The sequence below is a fragment of the Pocillopora verrucosa genome, chromosome 1 (assembly GCF_036669915.1).
Source record: "Pocillopora verrucosa isolate sample1 chromosome 1, ASM3666991v2, whole genome shotgun sequence".
Lineage (NCBI taxonomy): Eukaryota > Metazoa > Cnidaria > Anthozoa > Scleractinia > Pocilloporidae > Pocillopora > Pocillopora verrucosa.
Window position 1 is genome coordinate 13,442,727 of NC_089312.1, and position 18,963 is coordinate 13,461,689.

General features: G+C 39.0%; 2 protein-coding genes across 3 annotated transcripts in view; one reads left to right on the plus strand and one right to left on the minus strand.

Annotated features, from left to right (window-relative positions):
- LOC131786326 (NFX1-type zinc finger-containing protein 1-like) overlaps positions 1-15,276 on the plus strand; it is a 30,311-nt gene extending 15,035 nt beyond the window's left edge. The window contains exons 14-17 of one of the 2 annotated variants that reach the window (XR_010716179.1): positions 233-1,315; positions 1,867-2,022; positions 2,351-2,453; positions 14,819-15,276. Coding sequence is in view for 1 of the 2 variants with exons in the window: in XM_066161323.1 (XP_066017420.1) it covers positions 233-1,315; positions 1,867-2,021 (1,238 nt within the window). In the remaining variant the exon portion in view is untranslated. Of the gene's footprint in view, positions 1-232; positions 1,316-1,866; positions 2,023-2,350; positions 5,339-14,818 lie in introns of those variants that run through there. The other variant, XM_066161323.1, reaches the window with a different exon arrangement.
- LOC131786327 (protein DD3-3) lies at positions 8,179-16,440 on the minus strand. Its single transcript, XM_059103369.2, has 10 exons — positions 16,304-16,440; positions 14,326-14,489; positions 13,260-13,346; positions 12,355-12,685; positions 11,370-11,588; positions 10,604-11,027; positions 10,088-10,144; positions 9,508-9,791; positions 9,250-9,294; positions 8,179-8,586 (listed from the first exon to the last, which is right to left on the minus strand). The coding sequence occupies exons 2-10, from the start codon at positions 14,476-14,478 to the stop codon at positions 8,270-8,272; spliced, it is 1,917 nt and encodes a 638-aa protein (XP_058959352.2). The 5' UTR covers positions 14,479-14,489; positions 16,304-16,440; the 3' UTR covers positions 8,179-8,269.
- Positions 16,441-18,963: the final 2,523 nt, after the last annotated feature.

Here is an 18,963-nt window from a genome sequence, read left to right on the forward strand (position 1 = left end):
ACGGAAAAGTGCAGCAACTATTGCGAACACAATCAATGCAGTAAGAAGTGCAGGGATCCTTGCGATCCATGTGAAAAGAAATGCGTTTGGCGATGCCAACATTATGAGTGCACAAGTCATGCAGCGAACTTTGTGATCGCCCTCGTTGCAATGAACCTTGTACAAAGCCTCTTCCGTTGTGTGATCATCCTTGTTTTTAAATTCTTACCCAATGTTTTCACATTCTATGCAGGTAGTTGCAGTGATTGTTTACGCGGTCGGGTTCACCAACCTTGTAAGGCAGTGTGTGGCCGTACACTGTTTTGCGGACATAACTGCTCTGAACCCTGTACTAAGAATTGTCCGCCATGCAAGGAAAAGTGTGGTAACTACTGCAAGCACAGCAACTGCAAGAAGAAATGTGGCGACCCTTGCGAACCATGTAACGAGAGGTGTGTTTGGCAGTGCCCTCATTACAGGTGCAAAAAATTATGTGGTGAGTTGTGTGATCGCCCTCGATGCAATGAGCCATGTCCAAAGCGCCTTCCATGCCTTCATCCTTGCATTGGTCTCTGTGGGGAACCATGTCCAAAGAAGTGCCGAGAGTGTCATAAGGACGAAGTCACAGAAATCTTTTTCGGTACCGAAGACGAACCAGACGCTCGATTCGTTGAATTGGCGGACTGTGGTCACGTGTTCGAAGTGGAAATGATGGATCTGTGGATGGATCAGACCGACTTAACACAGGGTGGGAAGCCTGTTGATGTTCAACACAAGCTCTGCCCAAAGTGCAGGGTTCCGATTCGTACCAGCTTAAGATATGGCAACGTTGTCAAGAAGATCCTCGCGGACTTCGAGAAAATTAAGGGGAATACTTCCTCCTTTGAAATACCTCGAGGTCAAGAAGTAGAGAGTCTGTTATTTGCACTACAGGGAATTGAGCAGTTTCCCGAAGACCGTGATAGCATCAAGGTATTGCTAGGTCAGGCAAATCATGCGGCTGAAGCACTGGATGTGATAAGGAACCAGATCAGCCTTTTGTCTTTTCTCCAGACCCTTAAAGCCAACACGCACAGTCAATTTGAGAAAGAAGACCTTCCGCGGGAGATGGAGGAGAAATTCGATCGTAAAGTGGAACAACTCCGAGTCCGCGTCATGAAATTAAAATACCGAACGCTCAATTCTCAGCAATTAGAGGAGCTTAATGAGGAAATGCATAGAACGCAGCTTCTTTTTGATTTTAGATTGCTGATAATGCAACTGGAAATCAAAGGAGTGGATCTGAGTATTATTGATGGCTTGATGAAAGGGAATCTGGACTCAGAAAGGAAGATTGGTAAGAATACAGTTATGTTTACAGTGCAGTATGATAATACGATTTCGAGCAGTTCTGTGGGATAAAACAGTTAAGAACATGCAAGGGTCGAAAGGAGGGAGAATGGACTGCTACAATTTTTCTGTAATGGTCTTTGCTCAACTTTTCTTCTCAAAATGTATGAATAAGCGTATATTTCCTTTAGATAGGAAAAGGTGGGTCATCGCAAACGGTGACTTGTCTATTATAAATTGTCATCGTATTGTGAAAAGCGTACTGTTCGCGGTACATTCGTTCTGTAACGTAATTAATCAAGTTTGAAAACGTAAGGGCTTTGTATTGGCAGATGAAAAATGAAGTGTTAGTTTATGATAGGTCGACCGTTGAGTGGCAACTGTTGGGTTTTTAGGTGTTGCAAAGTAGTGTGCAGTTTACTCCACCCTTACCATTGCACCATCATTTTGTGATTTTTCGAACAAAATTTTCCACTAAAAAGAAAAGGTTTTATAGACAGTTTGCAATTTATCAGATTCGTGCGAATATGTGTTGACTAATGTTGAGGAAATTTTCAGGCAAAGCATTTCGAGATCGATACACTGCTCGTATCGAACGTATAAGACGGGAACAAAACCTTCAAGCTTTTAAACTGGCGGTTTTAAGGGACGAACAAAGTGTGATTGTTAATTCAAAGTGTCTGGCACAGCCTCGTTGGCTCAAGTGTCCATGAGGTAAGTTTTATTCATAATTATTTGTTTGGTAAAAGTCATAGAATTGTACTGGCCCCGAGATTAGGATTTAGACTCTCTTTTTTCACTTATTTATACCAAGATTTTGTGTTTTTTCTTAAGAACCCATTACTTACTGGAAAGTTATAACCAGCTCATCGTCCAAAGTAATAGCGGCAGGGCGGCATAGGAGCTGTCTAAGTACAGAAAATTAACAATGGTTTTCAATCTTTTCTTTAAAAAAATGTCTGAAGGGCTAACTTAACAATAACACCAGCCTTTTTTACAAGTGAATCTCATTGATTTTTGAAATTTTATTCTCACTTTGAAGGTCACATCTGGATCACAGAGTGTGGCCTGGGGATTGACGAAAGTAAATGCCCGGATTGTGAAAAGGATCTTAAGGAACATCATGCAGATGTAACAATCACAGGGTAATCAATATAGTAACCCTAATTTGTGGGTGAGGCTCCGCAACTTCAATTTTTATACAGCAAATTCAGATGTGAGCTGAGTATGAACCAGAGGGAGCTCTATTACTAGACCTCCCTATCGAGGATCTTTTCAACTCAAAATATGGTGTCAAACTAGCTTTTCAATTGAAGCATTGCAGCCATAGTTTCCAAGAATTAAGAAGAAGTTTTGAGTCGAAACTTTAACCACAGTTGATTTCTTTGTGATACCTGGTCACCTGGCCATGAGGCTACCTTAAAAATTCATTGATTATTTTGTATTGTAGCTAGTGGATGGTACTTCTCTCGAAGAGTTTCAACTCAGCCTTCGGAGAACTGAAATTTTTAAGGGGATTGCCCAGCTCAGTTTCATATACAGAGATTTAACACAAGGTCATAGTATGTTTGGGGGGAGGGGGGATACTCCTTAGAAAAATCGTTTTATAGTGGAGAATTATTTATAACATAGCGCGCGTGCTTGCCTTATATAAGTCCTAGTGAGCCGCTGTGAACAAAATCTTTATTTACGTACGACCGTGCGTAAATAAGATGACTTGAGCATTTTTTTACCTGGCTTCAGAGTTTCCGTCCTGTTTAGCTGCGGTGCAGTTTTCCTTCTCTTTGAAATATGGAAGAAACCAGCGAAGAACTGCCCAATTTTTCTATCGGCATGGACCTTTTAGGTCCTGATCCAACAAGCAACAAAAATAAAGCCGAAAAAACTCACAAGTTGCTTGTTTCGCAAATTTGTCAAAACCCTGATAACTTCGGGTCTTTGACTTTTAAAAAAATTTTTAGTGACACTTGAGTTCATTTGGCTTTGATTTTCTCCATTTCATATCAAACTTTGGGTTGGGATTTTGGTAACAATGGCACGATTTTTGTATCCTTTATGGGCATTGTCATTATTGACAGCTTTGAGGCTCTTTTGTTATAAGAACAAAGGTTTGAAAGAACCGCCGCGTATCCGATTTCCGAGCGCGAGATTCAAAAACTTCGTTAATGACCTGAATGTGACAAAATCTTTCTTTCTCGGGGTGGGCTTAGGGAGAAGTTGTCTAGAGCAACGGCAAACTTGCCGGGGGACGGAAGGGTAAATTTGTTACATGGAGAGCGGGCTGTCGGCTGTGTAAAGTTCTCTCCTTTTTCCCGCAAATAAACGCAAAATTTCGAGGTAGAGAAAGGACGACAGTTTGTATCTTAAAATACGAATAGAATATGCCACACAACTATCGTAAAAGAAATCGAAACTGAAGCGAAGGTACAAGTATTTTTAAGTATTTTTGCTGGCCTGTTGTAATGCGCGCCAAACAAGTTGCGAGAAAGCTGTCTGTCTCAAGCGAAGAATTAAAAAGCGTCATAACCAATTATATTTGAAATATCTACTGTTAGAGCGGTTTATTGTCATAATAAAACCCCTTTCAGTGCATCAAGACCTTGAAAGTATTCAAAGCTTTTTAAACGCTTTCATAGTATTGTGTATTGTCTTATGGCTTTGTTGCGAATTTGATCGTCAACAAACCATTAATTGATGACTTTTTTGCTTTCCGTGAAGAAGCGCGCTTGCTTGAAGAAGCGGCTGGGCAGTCTTGAAAGGTTCTAATATAGACTTTTACTCAGATTGTTGTGGGAATCACTATGCGAATTGCCTATGTATACAATTAAACAAACTTTGTTTCCGTCCCGAAACATCTTTGAAAGCGTCTTTGAAATTCGCGCTCAGTTGACATCAATTGTTCTCTTGTCCCCGTAATTTTTGAGCATTTCATTCGCAGTTATCGGTTGACTGGATCAAATGCTCTCGCTCAAACCAAAGTATAAAATGTGGCGTGTTTTTGACCAGCGAATGGGAACGTTAAATAATAATAAAAGGCTTCTTCGCGCAGATCCTTATTGTCGCTCTGTTATGAAAGAATTTGCTCATGCTTTAGCTGTGCGTATATCAAGTTATGGATGCACTTAGAAAGTTTGGAGAGCACTCAAAAAGCTAGAGTTGCTCTCGGCTGCGCCTCGAGCTACTCTTACGCATTTCTCGTTCTCTCAAAACTCCCGCATGCATCCATAACTCGATATACGCACGCTAAGCATGAAAAAATTCTCAATTTTAACTCCAAATGTGATGCTATGGTCATCAGACTAAATATACACGAATAAATATGGGCATAAAAATCGACTTGAGGAACGATATAGGGGAAAATCTGATGTAGTGAGAGTCCTGCATGATCTTCATTAAGAAAATATGTAAATTATTGCTTCAGAATACAATACAAATCTTTAGATGGTTTGAAATTATAACTCAAGAGTGTGGATCTCCCTAACTAAATTTACTTTTCAGTGGAATATTTAAAAGATATGACATACCAGGGAAACTGTCATTGTCACCTTTGCATCAACAGCATGCCGATATACGGGACGCCTTTGTATTACTTCCAGTGTTCATCTCTCCCATAGCAAAGACGCAAACCTCAAACTCGCTCCTTAGTCGTTTTTTATTGTAGGAAAAATCATATGACGCACGTTAAATACACTAGAAAGCAGGAAGCAACCATAAACATCGTCAGGTGATATCCCCGTTTGTAGAACTTACTATGTAGTCTCTTTACGATTTTGGATTTGGAAACATTAATTATTTTTAAAAGCAAACTGTTCGGATTGCAAAATACACTGCGCACTTTGCAAGAATGAAATTGCATATTAAGAGAGTGTCTCTGTAAGAGCGGTCCGGTCGATTTTGCTTGAGACGCGGATTTCGCTCGTTTCTTGTGTGTTGTAAGACATTCATGTACCTATACTAAAACCACAATCAGTTTGATCGGATCTCTTTATTTTTCAGAGTTTTACGGAAATTAAATTTCACTCGAGCGAAAGCTTGTCGTGACACTTTTCAAGACTTTAATTTCATACAACTTTGGAGGACAATTTACAAAAAACTACGGAACTCAGCAAAAAACAAATACCACAGCCATGCATATTAACTCTATCTTATCTATCGAGGCGGCTTTCGTAAACATCACGTGTCAATCAAGGAAACAGGAAGACTTGAATGACACCTTATCGGTTCGCCTAAATCACACACGCCAAAACCGATCAAATTCAAGGTAAATTTTTGAAAAAGTGAGGCGTTCTTAACTAATCCAACTAACATAGCTAGGAAGAAGGTGCCATAGAAAAGATAACTACAGAAAAAAACTTGGCGGCCCGACCATTACGAGAACTTTATAACTCCATGCACTTACCTTATTTTCGGAAATCTCCAAGTTTGGCCGCCATTTTTAGGGACTTGTCAACATGAAGCGTAACCGATATAAATCAAGCAGGTAGATCTAAAACCGTCAGAAATACATACGAAAGCAATTCAAATTAACTTTACTTTCAATTCAGGCGGCAAAATCTGAAATTGTTTGTTAAACTTACAATCCCCATGCGACCATTTATTCCAACAATTCAAACACTACAACTAGTGTTCGAATTCCCCTCGTCGATTCCACCGCAAGAAATAACCTGTGCCACCCAAGCTTCGACTCGAATGTAAAGTACGAATCAGATAACATAACTGCTTCATCTTCGCGGCAATATCACGCTGGTATTTTGATATTCCGATCGACAAGAACGGTGCATGGGCGCGCGTAGATATGGAATTTCTCTTCGGGTGTTTAACTCGATGGCTCACGAGTGAGCGCAGCGAACGAGTGAGATGTCGAGTTGAACACGAGAAGATAAATTCCATATCTACAAGCAACCATGTATTATTTTGTTTATCATATAAACATAATAGCCCTTTACTGACGTGAAAAGCCGACTTCATTAATGAATAAAAATAAATGAATCGACAATCCCCAAATAACAATCGTAGAGTGCGTTGGCGCTAACTCTTAACATGAAAAAATCGTAATTTTCAATTTACAAAATTCTTATTTATTGACTTTGTCCTTACCGACAGAAGAAGTCTTTCAGGCAAATGGCCAAAATCGGCCTGTGGCAAATCTTCCAGTTGTCGGTTTTCATCCTCAGCCGCGAGAAGTACCAACTCTAAAGCCACTGAATACTTAACTTTCGGTTTTTCTTTTTGTATATTGGTTTTTCCCCCTTCTAGGAAAGTTTGAACCTCACTGTCTGTCAGCAATACAGATATTTAAGTGTTTTGGCCGCCACAATCCGAGAAAGTTCCGATAAACTACCTTGTATTGAGAGTGACTGGGGCCGATTCGGGTCTTCTTGATCTAACCTCGTGGTCAGTTTTGTTGCCATAATCTCGAGGTAATTTTAAATTTTCATTCTCCACGACGCTCTCCAGTACATATCTACACCATTCTTCTCCTCGCCGGAAGCCGCGTTTTCCTACAAAGTCCCAATGAACTGGCCTTACAATGTTGTCGTACTTCCTCTTATACTCCAACTCAGCTAATGAAGGGGAACCATTCACAATATGCCTTCTTGTTTCAATTGACCAATGACATATTCTGCTTGTGGCATCCTCTTGCGAATTAACAACACTTTCTTGATGTGGTTTGTTCCTATTTCCTGGTTCAACGACGAGGGCCTTCTCTGTTTCAAGCTCCTCTCGCTACATTCCTACCTATGCCACCATTTCTCTCATTTTGCCTGAGAAGTTGGCCATATAGGCTCTCTATTCTGCCTTTCTATCCATTTGAATATTATTATCCTTATTATCATCACCATCATTATTAGTACCCTTGTCATCATTATTATCATTTTTATTATTCCGATTATCACTGCTGTTATTATTGGGAAGCTAAACCTAGACTAGTATGCTTGATATATATGTATATAACACTGTTTTACTCCTCGTAACCACACGCAGGATTTTCTAGAGCAGAGAACGAGTAGGTCAAGTCAACACGAAGCCAAATTCATAGCTGCCCTACGCCGCTACTTCATTCTCCAAGACAACGAACAGATTGGTAACAGTACGTTGATATGTACAATGCTGAACAGTAATGAGGCTAACAAGAGAGGCTTCTTTCTTGTAAAAAATCCAAGTCTATTAAGCGGAACGAAAGGAGAACTACATCAGTATCCCTTAAATCTTTTTGGCTTCTTTATTGTTGGAAAATTTGAACATGATGAAGATTATTTGTTAACTTAAGGAGAAAATGAGTCATTTCCATTGAGAACCGTGACTGCATCCGAAAGGTTATATGTTATCAATTAACAGCCTTTCTGTGACTTTAGGGATCACCTTTGAAATGAAAGGGCTATTTTTTAACAGATTAGAAGTGAATTGTTATGATATGCAGGCGTGCTTTGAAAGACGGTTTGTCTCTTAATCGGACAATAATTTCCTACAAAACAGGTGTACTACTTAGTAAGCGTGAAAGGGATAGGTACAATCCCCCACACCCTTGCCATAACAGCGTCTTATTTTGATTTTCGGGTCAAGTCTTACTGACAGTCTTATCATTCTTATCGACAGTCTTTGATTTAACAATTACACTTGGAAAATTTTCAGGCGACACATTTCGAAATCGATACACTGCTCGAATTCAACGTGTAAGACGGGAGCAGAACAGTCAAGTTTGCGACAAGACAGGTTAAAGTGACAACCAGAGTCATAGCGTTAATTCAAAGTGCCTTGCACAGGTTTATTGGCTCAAGTGTACAAGAGCTAAGTTTAACTTATGATCGTTTGTTTAGAAAAATTCCTTAAATAGCATTAGCCCCTAGTTCGGCATTTTAACTCCACTTATCCTCTTATTTTTGTTCTATTGCAAAATACACTGCACACTTTGCAAGAATGAAATCACATCTTAAATGCAACGTTGAATCATGCAGATGATTTAGGGATTGACAACTTCGATAACTCCGATGTGGCGTCGGTTGGAGAAGTTGTTATTGCGTGTGCCCATGTAGCAGTACTTCCCAGGCTTCCTGATGCGGAAGCACGGCGGATTGCAGGAGGCTGGGGCATTGTTCAATTGATTCTGGAGCGCAGCGGCTCCGGTGTAGCATCCTTTGTTGAGGAAAAGATTCAACCCGTCGGGATCCTCGTAGTCGACAACCTGTTCAACCACTTCAGTAGGCAAGCTGGAACACGCCGCTGGTTTGAGAGAGCTGCATCCTTCTTTTACCCAACACACGTTTGTGCGATCCGAACCTGAAATATGAATGACAACTTTTCAATCTCGTATTCAGTGGTGTTACAGACTGGTTTTTCACGAGTTTTCGCCACCTTCAATCAATAAGAATCGCTGATGGCGCAGTCCTCATCCTCACGTTATCATCTTGACAATAATCGTATGATTTCGGCTATTTCACTTCTTTTCAGTAATGCCCACCGAAACATTTGATTACCTCATAACAAAGAATACTTCCCATACTTAGATGATAGCAAAAATTTAAGTCATTCGCGTTTGCAATTTCTCACTATTACCCAAGAGATAGAAACAAGTTCACGCATGTGTAAAGACGAAAATTGAAAGGGCTATGGCGAACTCACCAAAGTATCGGCCTTAGGACATTCGGCCGTGTAAAACTCGAAATCTGGTCACCCTTGCATCACAGCACAAGACGGTTAAAGACAGTTGCTCTCGAGCTCCCTCTCTCAGAAGTGAAACTTTTAGTGTCATAATCAAGTTCAATAAATTCGGATATAAAAATCAAGAAAACCACAGCGTTATGAGCCCTAAGTAGCCTAATAGTTTTGGCTCAACGCCGGGGTATTGTAATATCATCTGAAGTTGTAACTTCAACAACCTATCGCAAAACTTACAGCGTTGGGGAATACTGTTCCCTTATTTTCTAAGAATGACAGTCTTACCTGCTTGTCCGTTACCAGCGTTTCCGCCAGGATTGTTGTTTGAACCTATGAAAAATGAAGAAATGCTGTTGAAACTTAAATGCAAACGTGGAGGTATGTGAAAGAATTTTATAACAAAGGTCGAAAATGGCAACTTTATTTGAAAAATGAGAGATTACAAAAACTAATTCTATGTTAAAGTCACACAACGTTACAGCAACTTTTTGTCAACCAAATAAAGATGTAATTCTACACGGAAAAGACAGGATTTCTTCCTACCAGACCACACAAAGCACACCACATCTTCTGTTGTAACTCTCTGTCGTTCAGGGAAGAAACGATACTCCATGGCTGGATAAGTCTGCACAATGTTCCCCCTTTTCCCCATTCCGAAAATGTAATAGATGTTGCGATGTTGATGTTTCTTTTCCATTTTATTTCGGGCTTTAAGAATGAAAACATGACTCCTGTCCTGGAATGTTCGGCCAACCTGAGCAGTGTTCAAAGCGAGTTGAAGATCCGTTTTTCCGTCAACAGTTTTAGTCGTGGGGTTATTCTTAACTCTGTAAACAAAAGTCATGACGATGAAATTTTCATATTAAAGCAAGTGATTTGTGTTAATTCCTCTTGTTTTCATCTTGAGTAGGGTTTGAATATTTCTAATAGTGCCCTTTATGGAGTGTTTGTTTTAACACAGTGGTAGTTTTCATTTAATCTTAACATATAGACGTGTATTTGTGCGCATAAACTGTTAATTTGAAGTTGTGAACAGTTCTGCGAGCTAGTAGCCGAACCTCATCTAAATCTACGAGTTCCTAGCGCGTTACATGGAGTTGACCTTAGTTCCATCAATACTTACTGTCCATTGTTACTGGCATTAAACTCGCGTGGTACGTCATCTGAGGTGATGTTGTACCTGCAGATATGTAAGACACGATTATAAATGTGCAGCAATAATCTCATGTCTATTTTCCTTGTGTGTTACGATTGCGTTTGCGTCTGCGTGCTTCCTTTAGTCAGGCACTTGACCAAGAATTCTGCCAGTTATCTAGCGAAGTAGCTTTATTGGCTTTCCGTCTCATGAGCTGCTCGCTACTGTCTCAAGGTAAACTCAGGAGGGAGGTTCGAGTCAAGTCGTCCTTATTTTTTTTTCTCCCCCGTTTCTATCGAGCCGTTTATAAGCATGCTCGCGCTTCATTGTACTTATTCGAGGTCTGGAACAGGCTTCATTATTATGAAAAATGTGTACATTGTTAGCTTGACATGCGAGTATCAAAAATAGCTAAAACAATAAGTGGAATCCCTTCTAAACTCAATTCCCCGTCTGCTGAATGAAAACACGCTTCTTCTTTCATTGTTTTATAACACCTCTTACCTTATTCGCAGCACACAACGTTGAGTAATGTTTGTTGGAAAACAAGGAACTTTCCATTTGTAGGACGAAAATTTGCCATTTGAGCTAATTCCATTATGATTAACGACCGTGGATGGGGCGAAGATCACTTCGGGAGATTCGTGAAGGAGGACAAACTGGCTAGGATTGTCAGATCCTTGTGAAATCTTATGTGCTTCATAGGGAACACCTCTGGACAGTTTCTCGTTGCCTTCGCCATGGCAGGTGCTTAGTACTCCTCCGGTTTTCTCCAAGTAGTTTGTGATAAATCTAACCCAGCGGCCTTTATGCTTTTTACAATCTTCTTGCGTGATGTATGGGCCCACGCACCTAACAGAAGCCCTGTTATTGTTGTCTGGGGGGCACTTTGGGTTACCGTGGACCCCGGAGTCCATGATACACATGTCTTAGAAACACAGTTGAAGGAAAAAATTAGTTATAAGATGTTTAGTCATTATGTTTGCAATCCCTATACAACAATTCTAAGTGTATCGAACTTAACTGTAAAAGCTGATTTTGATATGCAAACTTTTCAAATTGAGAATTGCTGAATAACATGTTGAATGTCTTATCGTTTGGTAAATGCTGTTACTGAACTGATTTATTTCCCAACAAATTAATGCGGTATGTTTTTCTAGAACTTTTCATTTTTTTTTATTCCTTATTAATACGTTAAAGATAAGAAGCATTTAGATGAATGCAAGGATCACGTAATTTTACTGACGAGGATGAAAAATTCTAGACTTACATTTGAATCCATAGTGTTTGTCATTCACGTAATCTTTCATTAATTTCTCGGTCTTATTATCGCTGACCATTATAGCGATGTCCTTCCAAGGAGTAGGGCCCCAATATGGAAAATAATCGCGTTCCTCAGGGACTTCCAAGCCCCTTCTTGTACCTCCGGGATTCTGTCGCGTATGAATAGCTCTGTCCGCTGTAAGTTTTTGGTCATCAGTGTACAAACCTGCCAGAGAAACGAGACACAATGGTTCGTTTGTGTTTAACACCAATTAGCTGAACCGAGTCTTGTCCTTAGCTATAAATGTGCCTGGCTTTAGTAGCAAATTAGTAAACTGCAATGCTTTATTTGAATCAATGTAAAATCTTCAGTGGAAAAATAGTGTAAAAACGAAAATCGATTTCCAAGTATGTTCGCAAAGCTTCATTTGAGGCCAGTAAACTAACTTATAAAACTCACTTTCGCTTTGCTTGCTACACAAATAATTTATCACGCTTTAGGTCTGAATTCGTAGCGCCTAAAATTCCAAGAAAAATTCGAATCATCATAATTTATTTCAGTTATATCACAGTAAAAAGACATAGCGATACTTAAAATCAAACTTACCTCGACTTATCATTCTTAACACCTTGAAAGAATTTAATTTATGTCCTACTGTTCTCTCTCGCGTTATACTGAAACTTCATCTCAGATAATGTGCCAAAGCACCTGAATACTCAACATATTCCATATTTTGGCTTACAAAACAGATCACATTTTGATTTATAGAACAGATCCTTGGAAGTCGTGGAAACCAGCAGTCATTCTGAGCCTCCCTTAAATATAATTTTCTAGGGTGACAAATTCATTGACCCACTTAGTGCCTTCTATTGAAAATACGCGCTTCACTCTTGTAACTCGCTCTCCAGAGCCAACTGATGTTTTACCTATATGGGTGTTTTTAAAGCATTTCTCGTTTTCGGGATTTTATGCACACTCCGATGATTCTCACCTGAATTTCTTTTCCTGGTATAGTATGACTGATAGTAATTTGCGGGCTCGTGAAGCCCTACAGCTTTACTTATGTATGCATTCTCGCGATGACCAGGCCTAAAAGCCACTTGGGCAGTTGATGACTGTCCGTTACGAATGGTATGATATTCAAACTCTGAGTTAACATCGGAGGTGGCCATCTTTTCTCGAGGATACGGCTGGCACATGAACTGTAGGATAATTTGTGATTCTACCATATCATCAGTCTCCAAGCCAGTTCCATGTTGATTGGTCCACATAACTTCTACTTCAGTTTTTGCCTTGTCTGAGCATCCACTCATGTAGAATTCCTGATATCATGAAGTCATGATCGGTATTAGTTCCATTTCGCGGGCCAGTTAGTCAGTCAATAGGTCAAAACTGTAAGTCGTCCACATAATCCCACTGACTGATAGTAAGCCATTCACACAATCAGTCTGGTAGTCAGTCAGTCAGTCACTGAGTCAGGCAGACCATCAGTCAGATCAGTGTTGGTCAGTCATTCTATCACGGAGTCAGCCAGACCATCATTCAGATCAGTGTTGGTCGGTCAGTCAGTCAGTCGGTCACTGAGTCAGCCAGATCATCGTTCAGATCAATGTTGGTCAGTCAGTCACTGAGTCGGTTAAACCATCATTTAGTTCAATGTTGGTCAGTCATTCTATCACGGAGTCAGCCAGACCATCATTCAGATCAGTGTTGGTCAGTCAGTCAGTCAGTCAGTCACTGGGTCAGGTAAAACATCGGTCAGATCAGACTTTCAGTCCGTCAGAGGATCTGTTAGTCAGTTTTTCTTTCCCTAATCAAGTAAGTCATTTCATTTATGCATTGCAATAATAATATGCATTCATTTACTCATACGACATAAATAATTCTACTGGTTACCATTGGCTTCTGTAGAATTTCAGGAATGTTTTCTCCAGGGTTAGCATTCTGTTTGTCTCCAACATTGTAGCCGGCTTTGCCATTATTCTGAGGAACAAAATGAACGTTAAAACGTCCTGAAATTATCAAAATACTTCATCACCTTCGAAACACTTTGACTCTGCCAACACAATTTGCTTTTTGAATTACGTAATAACCACAAAATTGAAAAATTCAACGATTTTAACAAAATCTGACACAATTGAAAATTGAAAATGAGAATTGATTGTGTCAAAAGTGAATGAATAAATTATAGACAAAGTATTCTTCAGATAAACTCTACGGAAAAATAATAAATGGAAGGGGTTTCGTGGCGTAAACATAAGATCAATCTCGAAGAAGCTCAACAGGGCTGATGTATACGGATGTATACTGGAGCTAACTTTGAATTTTGGGGTGAAAAGCACGTTTTGCCTCAAAAGCGTCATTGTTGGGAATGTATTACAAAACTACACAAAAGGTAAACTATTTTGTTTGCCTTTTAGACACGATACCAGCAGCCGTTTGGAAAAATAAAACCCAGAAAGTTTTGTACAATATCGATTCTGTAAGCCTGGGATTGAAACGATTCTGGAACCTCTCTTAAGTCGGAGAAAATTATCTTCACTTCTCTGTAATCTAATTACCGAGTTTTCCTTTTTAATCAGTACCCGAAAAGAGCGGGGAGGATTTGAAAGTTTTAAAACGACATTTGTTTACACTCAGCGATGGAGAGACGTTTGGCTTTGTTCAGGTTTGGGTGGAGTGATTAATTCTTTATTGGTAAAATTGCAAATGAAACTTGCATTCAAGGAAACAAATACAAATGTTCATGTTCTATTAAATTCTCTTTAGAAGTCACTACACAGTTGAAACTTGAGTAACGTGCAATATTCTAGTTTAAGATAACGTGCAGGTAAATGATAAGTGTTATGCCTTGAAAACCATACCCTGTTCTCCTCAAATCTTGGTTCTCTTTTTCTGAGTGCCCACACGTGCAATAAGCGTAAAGATAACAAACACTTCATCATCAATGGGTTTGTCTTACCTGAGAATCAAACAACCTATTTGCGTTCCTGACATTAGCTTGGCCACCATTCAATCGATTGTTGGATCCAGGTGGAGTATGGAGGTATACGTCAGACATGCAAGGCCTCAGAAGTACAGCCACGAAACAGCCCCAAATCAAACTGTACTTCATGGTTTGTTTAACTGACAAAAAATTGAACTGAAAGGTTTAGCAATTGTCTCGTAGAAGATGACAACTCTTACACTAACCTTAAAGCTGAAACCTCCTTAAGGAGAGGATTGAATTTCTGTTGAGAAAGCAGTTTAGCCACACGACCTGATTGCAAACACTGGTACAAACCTTGGGACCACCCTTCAACTCCCAGGAATGAATAACTAATATATAACTTCTCCTTTCAAAATCAATATACTATCCAGCAAACAGGTTACGAGACTGAAAAACTCATCAACTTTAGGGTTTTTATTTAAGTATGACAAAAAATTCTCTCCTTTGATTTTTTTTTATTTTACAGCTCGCAGAGAGAATACCGGAAGAAACAAAACCAGAAGGTCATTGAACAAACGCCACTGATGAGAACAATGCAGCAAACTGTAGTATTAGTACTACAGAGTCGTATTTGCGTTTTTCTTTTAATTCTGATCAGTTACTGCTCTGAATTTTCGCAGTTTATTTATCCTTTCAGAGCCAGAGTGGAAACACAATTTTAGAGAAATGAATGGTAGTTTTCATCTAAAAAATTTTTGGAAAGAACTTATCTAATGGAGTGCGTATTTTGTTACATTACATATTACAATTTGTAGCTACTTACTCAGCTACAATTTTAAAAGTACCCTGTCAATCTGTCAAAAAAAATTCATGCACATTTCGCTTTGATACCAGATTTGGTTTTCGATGAAGCAATCACATTTCAAAGATATCCAGTTTCTATTCAAATAAGATTTGGAATCTTTTCTTTGCATGCGAAATGAAACATTCCCAATCAGCGCCCACAGTCAGTTGGGGGTGGCCTCCTCCATGCAGCTTCTGTTTGACGTGATATCAAAGGTATCGCTCGTTGTTATTTTAGTAATGGTGAATATTATAAATGACTAATGTAACTCCTTTTTTATGGCCAGTCAGATACAAATTTAAAACTTCTGTTAGCAGCTGTCTGTCTGGTAAACAATACCTCAAGCCAATCATTACAGTGAAAACACATTTCTTTTCAGTAAGGATTTATTAGAATCATTTATGATTGGGAATAAGGCTTGAGGTCTCTTGCTTGCCTGACGAAGAAAGTTTGTTGAGTCATCGAAGCATATAAGTACGTGATGTCTTTTTTTCTAGGGAAGACGTAAGCGTTTCAAGTAAATCATATTTTTCTTCTAGATCATGCTATTTTGATGACACGGGTTTTTGGGACCTATTGTTATCTCTACATCATAAACATTCCTAATCACCGCAGAATTTTAAAAGACAATTTTCTGCACGAACCATCGCTTTGCCTCATTTAGCTTAAGGCTGCTTTTATGAAAAAAAAACAATGAAGGTTAATGAACTACCTTAAGGCACATGGACATACATGCATTGAGCCATGAAACCTTTCTCTTTAAGGGCGTTGTCAATAAACAAGCATGGAAATTAGCCCTTGTGGAATGTTGTTCACAAAGAACATGGAAATTTTTAAGTACTCCCAAATACACTTTTTACTCGGTAGTCTAATCTTGAATTCTGAAGGGGCCTTAAAAATCGATAGATGTAGCTAAATACGTCCAGAATTCACACTAAAAGATTTTAACAACCGAGTACTACTCGGTCACAAATGTTCAAACTTCGCTTGTAAGGGTGAGAGAACCGAGGATTGTATCACACGCACTCAACCCAGCTTTGATTTTGATTTAACGCATGACTTTAACACAATTTAGAGACCAGTTGCGGGTTTCAATCACAGAATCCCCTTAAATTTCATAAAAGAGTGATCGGTTTCGGCAAGGTGTTACTAAATGATCTCACTTACCTTGGTTTGACCGATTGGTAAGTTAAAACGCCTTACAGCGTAATTAGTGTGATGAGGTCCGCACCAGTTGAGCTGCAGTGAAGTTGTAGTGAGCTTAAGGTGTGCGCCTGGATTTATACAAAATTGAAAATCTGAACATAAAAGCGGGACAATAGCGGGTCAAGTAGGACTGACATTGGTTGCCAAATACCATTAGCTCACTGAAGCTTCACGTTCACGAGTTGTTTGTCAGAATATTCATGACATTTTTGCATTGAAATAATATTTACTCGCTTATCTGCATACTTACCACTACTGACTGCGTACTAACTCATTCATTTAGCTACAAAAGATTCTTTTGAAGATGGAAGTATAGGAAAAAGTAGAATTAAAAGTGGGCTCCTTAATGTTTTAATGTAATTATATGCATATCCTCAAACAATGAATATCTCCACCTAAATTAATTTTATGTCCACTTTGGGCCTTTTTAAGATTCCTCAGATTTCTTGAGGATCTCAGAAGTTTTATTTCTTCAAAGTGTTGGTCAAATTTAAGAGAACAGATGTTCTGATACATTCACCAATGGGTTTCAATAAACTTATGAGGAGCGACGAGGTCAATGAACCTTGCATTTTGTTCTTTTGTTCTTTTGGGAGAGGCAATTTGTTTCTGCTGTGATGAACCTGAGGAATTAAGAATACAGATTAAATGACAGAAGTTCCCGTTGTGGTTTTCACCACGAAAAATCTTTTGCGTACAAATCTTCTATAAATATATAATTACAATTGTTTTATCCTGTGAACTCTACCGCTTAACGCCCTTTTGCTCGCCTTTTTCCTAATCAATTAGTGCTGTGCTTCCAAATGGGGCATTTCTTTGTTAATTTATCCCATCAGGATTTTGTTGTCGTGCATATTTCCTATGGCTCTTTTTCCTTTTATTTTTTTCTTTTCTCGACTTCAATGCAAAGCTTTTGACTGAAATACTAATAAATTGGTAAAAGATGAACTATTTAGTGTTGCGAACCAGAATCGTGCCCAATCTTTCTTGTTAACTATGCATGAGCTGGTACAAAAGTGAATTCAATATCTTAACAATCTGTGTAGCCATAATAGATATTGCACTATGTCTATCCTGTTTGTCCGTCTCCTTTTACTCATAATGCACGCTACTCGAGCATCACCATATCTGAGTGATGCATTCCATCTATTGACCGAGTATGATGAGTGTTTTGCCAAAGTTTAAGTTCAGCAAGTGATTTTAAGTGTTTGGGGATGTTTTGTATATTTTCTTGAATTTATTACAATGAATTTTTGTAATTGGTTAGTTGGCGTTATTTTGGGCACGGGAACGGACTTTTCAGGCATATTCTCAATCTTGGCTCCAAATGAAAAGTGTTACTAAGATCTCTAGTTTGCCGTTTTTTCCGAGGAATTTAGCTAATCGACGTTCATTAATGTAAGTATTATCCTAGTTTGATTTTATACTAGTTTCAATTGTGATGAAACCTCATCTAATTTCAACGAATCATTTTTACGATGTAGAATGTAATCCGAGATAGAATGTTTTGGTTTTTACCGGCGAGGATAGCTCTGAAGAAGCCATTCTTTTTAAACAGCCAGCATTTCTCGTCTGAAGATATTTCAGGGTTCTATGCCTCTTGCGAAATATGGTAGACTTGCGAGTCGATGCAAATTTTTAATTAACAACTGTCGAGGTCGTGAACGATGGACCAGTTGCTTTGTTTTCTTGGTTGGATCTTGATTAATGATTTTTGTTAACTGCGTGCTTGAGTTGTGCATAAATTACGTTTTATATGGCACAATCTGCATGCATCCAGTCCAGTAACAGTATATGATAAGAAATTTGCCTTAATTTTCGGTGAAAACTTGTCGATTCATACAACTTCTGTTCTCCAAATCGTCTCTTGGATCGCGCGCTTTTTGCCGATACGCAACCAAACCGAGCATTTTTTGTCCAAAGGTCATTATGGAGTTGTTGTTTTGTTATTGCATACATCACGCGAAATTCCCGCACATAGAAAACCAACTCCTTCCTCTTTCCCTTCGCCATGCCAATGCAAAAGTCTTCATGAAGTTTATCAGAAATCAGTTCGACTTAAAGCCGAGCTAATTATCAAGATTTTGATCTTGGATCGTGGCAAATTATTTCAGGCAATACGCGATGCATGAGTTATTGCAAAGATGAATGAGACTGGACTTAATCTCCCTTCCCCTTTGCTATATTTTCCGGTGCTTTGTTTCAGCATGGTACTTGAAAATCGTTGCATACACTTGCTTGGCTGTTGCTACGCAATGTTCAGTTCATGACACGTCCATTTGTCAGTATTCACTAAAACTTAATTTCAAACAAAGTACTCGACTGCTTCGAGTCAAATGAATAAAGGGGTAAGTTTCTAAAGAAACTGTGGTGCTGCGTCGGTGGGAGAGTATAGCAGGTAATTTACAGTTAACGACTGAGTTGAAAACGTAAATTAGCCACCGTAAAGGGTAAAAAAGCTGACGTTTCGAGCGTTAGCCCTTCGTCAGAGCGATTGGAAGAGGGCTAACGCTCGAAAGGTCAGCTTTTTTACCCTTTACGGTGGCTAATTTACGTTTTCAACTCAGTTGTTAACACTGAATTACCTTCTTAGAGTCAGTTTTTTAGGTTTAACATTTGTT